At 24.9% G+C, this 12693-nt stretch overlaps 1 protein-coding gene across 1 annotated transcript in view; it reads left to right on the top strand.

The window, feature by feature from the left end:
- Window positions 1-10403, top strand: part of LOC117171566 (cAMP-dependent protein kinase catalytic subunit 3) — a 33948-nt gene extending 23545 nt beyond the window's left edge. Inside the window, exons 5-6 of the mRNA XM_033359002.1 lie at window positions 224-554; window positions 9331-10403. Of these exons, the coding sequence (XP_033214893.1) occupies window positions 224-554; window positions 9331-9477 (478 nt within the window). The 3' untranslated portion in view covers window positions 9478-10403. The remainder of the gene's footprint in view (window positions 1-223; window positions 555-9330) is intronic.
- The last annotated feature ends 2290 nt before the right edge of the window (window positions 10404-12693 follow it).

Below are 12693 nucleotides of genomic sequence, written 5' to 3'. Positions count from 1 at the left end.
CAACCCTACCTAGAGGATCTCTACGTTTCATGAGACAAAGTAATTTTTTTTGCATCGAGTTCATATCTTCCTTACTGTTAGATTCATGGCCAATTGAATATATGGGCATGAACCAAATAATATTGTAGAAAGGAACTCGATGTGAAAAGATAACTTTCTATCAGGAATTGGGTAAAACGATACCCCAAATGGACTCAAACTTCAATAAATGAATGCTTTTCAGAACGTGGACTCTTTGTGGAACCCCAGAATATTTAGCACCAGAGATTATTCAAAGTAAGGGGCACAACAAGGCTGTGGATTGGTGGGCTCTGGGAGTTTTAATTTACGAGATGTTGGCAGGATTTCCGCCCTTTTACGATGACAATCCTTTCGGTATTTATGAAAAAATCCTGAGTGGAAGGATAGAGTGGCCGAAGCATATGGATCCAATTGTCAAGGATTTAGTGAAGAAGCTGCTGGTTACAGACAGGACGAAACGACTTGGAAATATGAGACAGGGTGCTGAAGATATCAAAAGGCATCGATGGTTCAAACTTGTCGATTGGGCACAGGTAAAGTTTTGCTTATTATTTATTTTGATCATTTCTATAATCATCCACAATTAATTGAAGAAGATTTAATAAACAGAAGTTAGAGATCCGCTAGGTAGAGACAGTGATGATAGGGTAATATATTAGAGAGGAATATGCAACCGCCATTTTGGTTTCTGGACAGTTCGCGGGAAAGAGTGCGATAAAAACATTTCGTATGATTTAATTAAAATTAAATTTAGAATGTAAGAAAAAAGGATGCTGCAGTGCTGCGGTTTTGTAAAAATAGAAGCAAGGATGGATTTTAAACTTTAGCGTTTTCCACCAGGACGAAGAGAAAGACTGTCAATGTGGATCATAAATTGTAGACGCGACAAATGGAAACCAAATTCAAATTCAAAATTATGCGAAGTAATTAACATGTTTATGAATATAACAATGTAATTTAAATTCAATAGGGTCTGCAGATTATTTTTATATGTAATTAAATTGCCTATTAGAATTTTTTTTATATATATTAAAGCGAAATGAGATCGAGAAGAAAGTAAGGTTAGGAACCCGTTTTTCGGTAGAACGATACACGTGAGCCCACGCAAATAAAAAAAGACGTATGATGACTATTTAATAAACCATATGATTATAATTTTAGCACACGTCTATTTGTAAACTGAGTAAAATTTAGTTCACAATCATAATTTTTGCAAGAACTATTTTTTGGCAAATGTGTGGGTTAAAAAATCATATAGTCAAATTTAAATATTCCAAATTTAATGTCACGTGTAATTTTATTTATAATTTATATTTTGATAACAATGCTTTAGTATAATTTTAAAATAAATAATCTATATCGTCGATTTTAAGTTAGTGATTTTGAATTTGGCGGGCAACCAGATGGCAGCTTTCTATTCCCATCTAATATAGTACCTTATGATGGTAATGGATCGCGATTTTTCAACTGCGCATGTGCTGGAAAGGGCGGGTCCATTTAAAATCAATAAATGCTGTCAATAATAATACAGATAAATATTTGACACACATTTTTACTAAAATTCTGAACTAAAACAGTTAACTTTCAAACGAAAAATCGAATAGTTAAATTTTCAGGTAAAAGAATGAATATTTTGAACCGAATTTAAAAAAAAAATAAATTGGATACATTTTCAAGCAAAAAAATGAACTTTCAATTAAAGTAATGAAACTTGAATAAAAAAATTAATTTTACCCAAATATGTGAGTTTTCCAACAAGAAAATTATTTTTTTTAAGCAAAAAATACAATATTTAAATAAAAAAGATACATTTATAACAAAAATGGAATGGTTAGATTTTCAGTCGAGAAAACTAATTTTCATTGGAAGAAATTAATTTTCTATGCAAATAACGAATCTTCGACCAAAAAGATTAATTGTATACGAAGAAAGTCGAATTTTCAACTAAAAGGGTAAAGTTTATATTTTTAACCAAAAGTGAAAAAGTAAATTTCTTTAGTAAAAAAAATTAATTTTTAATCGAAAATAACGAATTTTCAATGAAATAATTCAATTTTAGAATAAAAAATATAAATGAAAAAAAATTCTACAAAATCTTCAAGAAAAAATATGACTTTTTAACCCAAGAGATGATTTGTCAACTGAAAATATGCATTTTCGAACAAAATATGAATTTGAACGAAAATGATTAATTTTGTCTCAAAAAAATGAATTCTGAAAAAATTAGTTGAACTTCTCACCAAAAATATCAACTTTTTACCAAAAAAGAAAAAAAATTCTATCTAAAAGACGAGTTTTCAAGAAACCAAATAAATTTTCTGTCACAAAAATAAATTTTTAACGAAAATGAATCTTTCACCCCACAAAGTTAATTTTCAATAAAAATATTAAAGTTTTAGCTAAAAAGATGAATTTCTTACCAAAAAGATGAATTTTCAGCCGAGAAGATTAATTTTCTACCAAAAAAATACTAATTTTCAAAACCGAAAATTAATTTCCTACAAAAAAAAACTTTTGACATAATACATTAATTTTCAACTATGAAAATTAATTTTCTACAATATACATGAATTTTTAACCAAATAAAAGGATTTTTAACTAAAATTTGAATATGTTTATTTTGTTCAGTTAAATAATAATAATAATAATAATAATAAGTTTTAGAAAAAAAACTAATTTCCCACGAAATAGTTGGATTTTCATTAAAAAAATTTCAACAAAATAGTTGAATTCTTAAAATGTAAATTTTAAATCAAACCAAAAATGAAATAGTAATTTCTAACGAAAAGAATTAATTTTGCACTAAAATGATGAATCTTCAACCAAAAAGTTTAATTGTCTACCAAGAAATTCGAATTTTTAACAAAAAAAGTAAATTTTATATATTTCAAGCTAAAGATGAAATAGTACATTTTCAGTAAAAAAAAAATAATTTTCAACCGATAATAGCGAATTTTCGAAGAAATAGTTCAATTCCAAACTAAAAATATAAATTTAAAAAATAAAATTTTTTTACTCAAATGAAAAATCTTTTTAAAAAAATCAAGTTTTAACTCAATAGATAATTTATCAACTAAAAATATGAATTTTAACGAACATCATGAATTTTTTCTAAAAAAAATGAATTTTCTAAAAAAAATGAAATGAATCAAAAATGAAAAATGAAACTTATAACGAGAAAGATAAAATTTTTTTGACCAAAAAAGACGAATCTTTAAAAAAATGTATGAATTTTCAACCTTAAAGATTAATTTTTAACGCAAATGATGAACCTTTTCCAAACAAAATGCATTTTTAAGCAAAATATTGAATTTTTAACTTAAAAGTTTGAATGTTTTAACCAAACAGATGAATTTTCAGCCAGGATGATTAATTTTTTACCAAAGAAGCTGAATTTTTAAACCAAAAAAATTAATTTTCTACAAAAATAATTAACTTTGGACAAACTACATTAATTTTTATTCCAATAGTTGAATTTTCAATTTAAAAATATAATTTTCAAACTAAAAGTTTAATAGACGAAGAAAATTAATTTTCTACCAAGAAAGGGGAGTTTTGAACCAAAAAGATGAATTTTGAAAATGAAAAATTTTCAACAATATAGTTCAGTTAAAAAAAATAATTTCGATATAAAAAATTAATTTTCCACGAACTAGTTGAATTTTACAACAAAGAAACATATTTTTAGATTTTAAATCAAACGCGATATAGTTCAACATTCAGTTAAAAAATATTTTTAAACAAACGAAGAATTTTATACAAAATAAATCAATTTTCTGTCACAGAAATAAATTTGTAACACAATGATGAATCTTTCACCGAACAGAATCGATTTTTAACCAAAAAGATCAATTTTGAGCCCAGAAGATTAATTTTCTACAAAAAAATTTATTTTCAACAAACTACATTAATTTTTAATCAAATAGTTAAATTGTCAATTAAAATATATAATTTTTTAAACCAAAAAACGAAAATACTATGAAGATTAATTTTCTACTAAAAAGTTAAATTTTCAAAACGAAAATTTTTAACAAAATAGTTCAGAAAAAAATTATAAATAAATGAATTTTCCATGAAATAGTTGAATTTTCAACCAAAGAAATACATTTGTACATTTTAAATTAAACATAAAATATTTAAACATTGAGTAAAAGAATGTTTTCAAACAAACAAGACAATATATTAATTTTTAGTTGTGAAAACTATTTTTAATCGACAAACGAAGAATTTTCCACAAAAAATATTTCAGCTTAAAAAAAATTAAAAAATGATTTTTAGCAAAAAAATTAATTTTCGACAAAATAAATAAAAATTTAACCAAAGAAACAAATTCTTAACAAAAATGGTGAATCTTTCACCAAAAAAATAATTTTTCAACCACTAAGATTAATTTTCCAACAATAAAATTAACTTTGGATAAAATAAAAACAATTTGTAGTTGAATTTTCAGCCATAAATGATCAAGTTTCAACCAAATATTGAATAATTAAATTGACACAAAAAAATTCATTTCCAACCAAACAAAGAAAAAGTTTTCAACAAAATATTGTAACCAAGAACATTAATTTTTTACCAAAAAACACTAATTTTAAGAAAATGCATAAATATTCAGCTAAAGAAAATAAATTTTGAACTAAAAATAGAAGTTAAATTTTAAATTGCAGAAATGATTTTTTAAACAAAAGAAACGAATTTTTAACAAAATATTTAAATTTTTCAACCAAAAAGAATAATTTTCGAAAAAAGATAATTTTTCATCAAAATACCTGAATTTTCAACTAAAAAAAAGGAACCTTTAAATACAAAATGGAACAGTTTTTTCTAAATATTTATATTTCCATATATTTCATTCAGTTTTGTTATGTTGATATTTAAAGTTATCTTCTGCCTTATTTTATTCTTCAAAATCGTTAATTTATTGTAATATTTGGTTTGAAAATTGCGCTATTTTCATCACTTCTGGTTCCGGTTTAATCGTTTTTTTTTTAGTTGAAAAATCAGGTATTTTTATGAAAATTCTTCTTTTTTAAGAGAAATTTAATCTTGTTAGCTGAAAATTTAATTATTTTTTTTTACAAATTTATTTTTTTGGGTTAAATATATATATTTTTTAATTGAAAATTTTCATAAAAAGTCGAAAAAAATGCCTAGTTTTATACACGATTGGAGCCCAAAATAGCTTTTTTTATAATTCTTGTAGTTTTTTAAATTAATGCTTTTTTGGTAGAAAATTAATCTTCTTGGTTACAATATTCGACATTTGGTTAAAAAGTGATATTTTATAGTTACAAATTAAACTGTTTGTTTGAAAATTGATGCATTTTGTCCAAGGTTAATTTTTTCATTGATTTTTATTGAATTAAAAAAATTTTGTTTCTTTGCTTAAACATTAGTTTTCTTTGTTGAAAATTCTTATACATATTTAGTTGAAAATGCGTCTTTTTGGTGATACATTAATATTCATGATTAAAAATTTATTTTTTTGGTTGAAAATTCAACTATTTCCTGGAAAATTCATTTTTTTTATAAAAATGATTTTTTCTTTGTTAAAAATTGAACTATTTTTCTTGAAAATTTTTGGTTGGATGGTTGAAAATAATTTCCATAAATAAAAATTAACATTTTTCATTTTTGGTTGAAAATGAATCCTTTTTCAGTTGAAAATTGTTCTTTCTTTTTGTTAGAAAATTGATTTTCGTTTTTGAAAATTCGTCTTTTTAGTTGAAAATTCGTTTTGGGATAAATTTTAAATTTTCATTTAAATTTTTGGTAGAAAATTTATCTTTCTGGTTACAAACTCTTACTTTTTTTAAAAATATTTGTTTTTTTTTGGTAAAAAGTTGATCTTTTTGGTCAGAAGTTTTACCAATTTGTTAAAAAATTATTTTTTTGTAGACAAAATTAATTATTTTTTGTTTAAATTCATCTTTCTGTTTTCAAAATTCATTTTTTAACTTGACAAATCATCTTTTAGGTTAAAAATTTATATTTTTTCTTGAATATTTATTAGAAATTTTTTTCTTAATTTATATTTTTTAGTTTAAAATTGAACTATTTCGTTGAAAATTTGTTAATATCGGTTGAAAACTAATTTTTCTACTAATGAAATTTACTCTTTCACCTTTGGTCTAAAATATAAAATTCACCTTATTTTTAGTTGAAAATTCGTCTTTCTTGGTAGAAAATTAATTTTCTTAACTGAAAATATAACTAATTTATTTTTGGTTGAAAATTTATCATTTTTAGTTAAAAATTCATGCAATTTATACAACAAAAGAAAATAATTTTAAAACCAAAAGATGAATTTCCAAAAAATAAAGATTTTTCCATGAAAAAAATAAATAAAAGTTTATTTAAATTATTGAACCTTCAAAACAGAAGGCAAATTTTCTTTACAGAAATTGAATTTTTAAACAAAAATAATTGAAAATTCAACTATTTGGTTAAAAATGTATGTATTTTTTAGAAAATTAATGTTAAAGAAAATTAAAATTAAAAATAATTTTTAAACCAAATAGACTTAGAAGATTAATTTTCTACCAAGAAAGTTGAATTTTCAACTAAAAGGGAATATTTTATATTTTAAACTAAAGGTGGAATAGTACATTTTCTGTAAGAAAATTAATTTTCAACCGATAATAACGAATTTTCAACGAAATAGTTCCAATTTAAACTGAAAAAATATAAATAAAAAAAAGTTCTACCAAAATGGTAAATCTTCAAGCAAAAAGATGAATTTCCGGATAAAAAAGATGAATTTGTACGAAAATTTTGAATTTTGTTACCAAAAAATCAATTTTCAACCGAATGGTTGAACTTCTAACCAAAAATTTCATATTTTTATAAAAAAGGACATTTTAACCAGAAAGATAAATTTTCTACCCAAAAAGACACTTTTTCAATGAAAATGATAAATCTATACCCCAAAAACTGATTTTTTAACTAAATCTTTCAACTTCTAACAAAAAAGGTCTAATTAGAACCAAAAAGATTAATTTTTGAACGAAAATTATAAATCTTTCCCCCTTAAAATAAATTTCTAACCAAATAGTTGAATTTCTAACGACGAAGATTATTTTAATACCAAAAAGACGAATTTTCAATAAAATATATAAATTCTCAGCCACAGAAATAATTTTTTAACGAAAATGATTAATATTTCACCAAACTAAATTAATTTCGAACTTAAATATTGAGTTTTTAACTAAAAAGTTGAATTTCTAACATTCAGTTAAAAATGTTTTCAAACAAACAAGTCGAATTTTTAACTAAATAAATCAGTTTTCAACCAAAGAAATACATTTTTAACAAAAAAGATTAATTCTTCACCCAAGAAAATGAATTTTCAACCATGAATATTAATAATTTTCCACCAAAAAAATTAACTTTTGAGAAAATACATCAATTTTTCACCAAATATTTGATAGTTTCAACGTTAATACGTAGCAAAATACATGAATTATCAACCAAAAAGTATACCTTTTGAACTAAAAATAGAACCGTTAAATTTTCAATTCAAAAAATTATTTTTCAACCCAAAAAAAATGTATAACAAAATAATGAAATTTGTAAGCAAAGAAATGAATTATGTAACAAAAAGATGAATTTGTAACCAAAAAGATTAATTTTCGCATAAAATGACAAATTTTTATATTTAATATTCTTTCTCATTTTATTCTTCAAAATTGTAAGTTTGTTGTAAAATTTGGTTTGAAAATCGCGCTCTTTTCCTCACTTTTGGTTTTTGTTTAATCGTAGCCTATCAAAACATTGGGAAGTTGTGACACAACTCTACCTAGAGGATCTCAAGGGTACTTTTTCACGGAGGTCTGTTTAAATTAATCGTTAAATTAATTTGACACATCGAGTTCACATCTAGTTTCCCGACCAATTAGATTTGCGTCGTGTGGTAAATCGTGTTCAGTTCCATCGGCTTTTTCCCACAAAAATAAAAAATTTTAAACTAAATTCGGAGACGCTATAAAATATTATATAACGAACTTCCCTGATCTCTTTTTACGGATAATAACAAAAAATTTTATTGTGCTAAATAAAAATTGTATGCATGTGCAATATTTTGAGGTTAGGATCCTTTCTCACCACTGTGCCATTCCAATAATGTAGGTCTCTGTCGCACTGATGCTGTCGGCAGCCACTTAGAAATTATTTATGAAATAAACTGTTTTATTTGTCTACAAAGAAGGTTAGTTCCGGCTTCCGGGGTATTAGTTACTATGTTCTTTTGCTTGTTCCAAGTTTTCGGCAAAAATATTGTGGGGTTTGGAAGTAAAGCCGGGGAGAATTGCAACACATAACTTTAAAATGGACACACATTTATCAAATTTAGTAAAATTAAGTTTTTTTGATTATTCCACAAACGTAGAGTTCGGGGACGTCCATTAGCATTTTTGCTATCGGAAAGTATTAATAAATATTAAAGGACCGTTTGTAGCAAGGCACAAAGTTGGGGAAAGAAAAAACTTTATTTATTAATAGAAGAAATGTCAAACGACGCATTTAGGCTTTACGATAGAAGTTTTACTTCTATGGTTCTCTAACAGTAAAGAAGAAGTTATCTGTTGGTAATTTGTTTTTTGTTAGGTTGCAGGTGGCGATAGTGCTTATTTCTCATTTGCATTTCGAGTGCAAACATTAGTTTTTTCATTATTTGTGTATAATGTTCGTGAACAATCTTTGTTCTTTTGTCCCACTTTGATAAATAATAAATATAACACTCATAACTAGTCCATTGACAAAATTGAAAATTGCTGGCAGTGTTCTGCATCACGGTCGGTATTTCTTCTAATTCGTAATTAAAAAGAAAAACTTTTCACAATTCTAATTATTTAGGATCAGAAACACTTTCCTTAGTGCCTTCTATTTACCGTGTCAAATTTTCAACAAGACATCTCATTCCGTGTGGACGTAAGTTGGGAAAGAAAAGTACCGATATAGCTTCAAGTTTAATGTTGTTTGACATTTTTTGTTTTTAAAGTTTTCACCGGAACAAAGCAGAGACAGGCACCTACTCTTCACCTCCTCCTCCTCCTCCACCTCACCTTCCTCCTCTTTCATTTTCCAAACGTTCAGGGTGATTTATTTTGTTTAGACGGAAGTTGAGAAAGAAAAATTGAGGACCGCAGCTTTCGTAACGTAACCCTTGTTGTTAAATGGCCTTAATCGCGAAATTAATATTTTTCATAAGATGAATTTCTATTTACCTAGTTAGTTTATGGCGAATCTGATTGGGCGGGAACTTACACGTGAACTCGATCTGTCAAAACAGAAGTGACAATACACTTTTTTTAGGTGCCCCAAAAAGCCTTAACGCCTCCAATCTGTCCGAGATTGAAAGCTCCCGAGGATTCAAGTTGTTTCGATGATTATCCGGAAATTGATTGGCGCTCACAACCCCCGCCTCCACCAGATCAACTGGTTCTTTTTCAGGATTTTTGACAGTCAAAGTACCTTACTAAAATCGAATTTTAAACGCCATCTTGCCAAGAAGCAATCTGCTCTAGACGTGATATTAGTATTTTACTGAACAAGAGCGAACATTTTATTTTGTTATAAAAATGATCTTTCACTACTGAAAAATATCTCGACATCTCCTCATAGTTTTAAGGCTAACATTTACATTGGTGCCAAAAGGTTTTTTTTTGTCGAGTTCTTATCTACGTTAATAATGAGTTTATGCCTATGCATTTACCTGGCCGTGAATCTACCAATAATGAAGATCTGAACTCGATGCGAAAAAAATGACGTTGTAAATGTACCCTAAATAGTGGAATTACTCGAAATTGGATATTTCGAGCTTTGCGATAATAAATTTGCGCTTCTCAGCACTTTTGTTACATGAATAAGTGCAAATAGGATTAAGGCTGTGATTTGAAAACGTGCGTGAGAAAATCCTGCAGAGAATTTAACATCTGTTTTTAATCGAGCGAATCACATTAATTGAGAGCAAAGATTCCTTCCATATAATTGCCAAGAATTCCTGGGAATCTGAAACTCGATTCAACAGATAACATGAAATTTAATTATTGTAATAATTTAATACTACTTTTAAGATAAGTTAATTTATAAATGTAGTCGTTATTTAATTTTATGGCAGTTTGCTCATAAATGTTTATTTATTGAGAGTTAACCATTACCTTTTTTAATTATATCAATTCTGGTTATTTGGAAGCGAAGATATGAAATCATGAGAAGAATGGACGAAAAAATTTAAATTTAGAGCGAGATTGTTTAAATTTATTATTTGTTATGAGTAATTAATAATTATGTAAATTTTAAGGAAACTAAATACCACTCTGGAAGCACTTTGGGAACTCAGATTGATATTTAATAAATTTAAATTGATTTGACAATTTAAAAAAAAACTTGTGTTTGAATGAAAACAATATACATTTATTATTGGTAAATAATTATATTTGTATGAAATGAAACAATATTGGATGTAATTTGAATTTAGGCTTTTCATATTTTCCCGGGCTTTTGTAGTTTTTCAGTTTACCATCAGGTAGCGCCAGCTGTTCGAATCAAAGTGTCAAAATTCTGTGAAAATTCAAATTCTATCAATGAACGACTTATTTTTTTAAATACATTAATAATTACAGTTTATAGTTTACACATTAAAACAAAATAAAGATTTTTATTCATTCAGTTTGAAAAGAAAAAATTTAATATTTTAATTACTGGTCAGTTTTTCTTAAACTAATAATTAATTAAAAATAAATCAAATAGTTCAATTTACATTTAAAAAATATAAGTTTTCAATCCTAAAAGGAATAGTTAAACTTTCAATAAAAAAAAACGAACTTATAAAAACAGTTTAATTTTCAACCTATAAGATGAATTTTCAACCAGATAGTTCGAATTTTTAACTAGAAAATGTAAATTTTGAAATGAAAAATGAAATAGCTAAATTTTCAATTCACAAAAAAAGAATTTTCAAGAAAATGCGATTTTCAGCTCAAAATAATTTTTTAAAAATGAAAAAAAACAAAGTTAAAAAATAGTTAAGTTTTCGAACAAAAATATTAATTTTTAACAAAAAAAATCTAAAAAAAAAAATAAATTCAGTAATTTCACATTAAGAAAATTAATTATAAATCTTTACTCCATAAACAAAATTTTTAAGCAAATTGTTCAACTCTTAAAATAAAAGTGAAATTACAATCAGACATTAATTTTCTAGCAAAAAAGTCGAAGTTTCAACAAAATATATAAATTTTCAACCAAAAAGAATAATTTTCACCAAAAATGATAATTTTTTCTACCAAAATATGACTGTTGAACAAAACAGTCGAATTTATAACCACAAAGATGAATTTCCAAAAAGAAGATTATTTTTCTAACTTAAAGATGTTTCTGAAAAAAAAATTCAGTCACAGGCTTAAACTATTCAGGAAAATGACGAACCTTTCAGCAAACAAAATGGATTCTCCGCCAAAATATTGAATTTTTTACTAAAATTTGAATTTCTAACCAAACAGATTATTTTACTATAAAAAAATATGAATTTTCAACCAACAAATTTGAAAAAAAATTAAATATTTTAATTGCTGGTCAAATTTTCTTGCGTTTTTCTTCAACTAATAATAAAATTTAAAAAAATGAAATAATTAAATTTTTAACAAAAAAGATAAATTTTTAAACAAGCAGATTAATTTTGTACGAGAAAGACATGTCTGAATTTTCAAATAGAAAATATTAGTTTTCAACATAATAGTTCAATTTTTAATAATAAAAAAATAAAAAAGTTAAACAAAGTTAAAAAATAGTTAAGATTTCAAACAAAAACATAAATTTTCAACAAAACATATTTCAACAAAAAATTAATTATGTAATTTTAAATTTAAAAAAAAATTATGTTCCTAAAAAAACGAATTTTCAGCAAAATACTTAAATTTTCACCTAAAATTGGTAATAAAATAAAATTTCTTCTATAACAGATGAAGTTTTAAATGAAAAAGATAAATTTTCAGAAAAATTATTGAATTTTCTGTTGAAAAAGATTTTAGTCGAGTTTTAACGATCAAACTATGAATTTTTTAAAAAGAAATAATTTTCTATTGAAAAAATTCAATTTTCAATCTAAAAAGACGAATTTTTAACCAAAAAGGATGAGTTTTTAACAAAATTGTTGAATTCTCTACCAATAGTTGCATTTTCATCGAAAAATATGAAATTTATCTTATAGCAAAAGAATTTCTTATTACAAAAAATATTGAGTTTTCATCCAAAAAAGATTCCATTTAACTCAGTAACATTAAAAATTAAATTTTTGTAACAAAAAAATAAGTTTCTACGAAAAAAATTGAATTTCAAATCCATAAAGATGGATTTTCTCATCCAAAAAGGATTAATTTTTAACAAAATAGTTACCTTCTCTACCAAATAGTTGCATTTTTATCCAAAAAGATTAATTTTGTATTAAAACAGATGAATTTGTAATAAAAAACAAATTTTTTTATAAGCGGAACTATCCAGAAAATATTTCAGTTCATTTTTCAACACCAAAATATAAATTTTAAACAATAAGTAAATTTTCTACGAAATAGTAAAGTTTTCAAGAAAATAGTATAATAGCTTAAGTTCTAACCAAATAGTTGCACTGTTTCCTTAAATTAAATTGAAGTCTGATAATCTAATAAATTCTCAGGGTGG

The sequence above is a fragment of the Belonocnema kinseyi genome, chromosome 1 (genome assembly GCF_010883055.1).
Source record: "Belonocnema kinseyi isolate 2016_QV_RU_SX_M_011 chromosome 1, B_treatae_v1, whole genome shotgun sequence".
Lineage (NCBI taxonomy): Eukaryota > Metazoa > Arthropoda > Insecta > Hymenoptera > Cynipidae > Belonocnema > Belonocnema kinseyi.
This window is presented reverse-complemented; position numbering and strand designations above follow the sequence as displayed.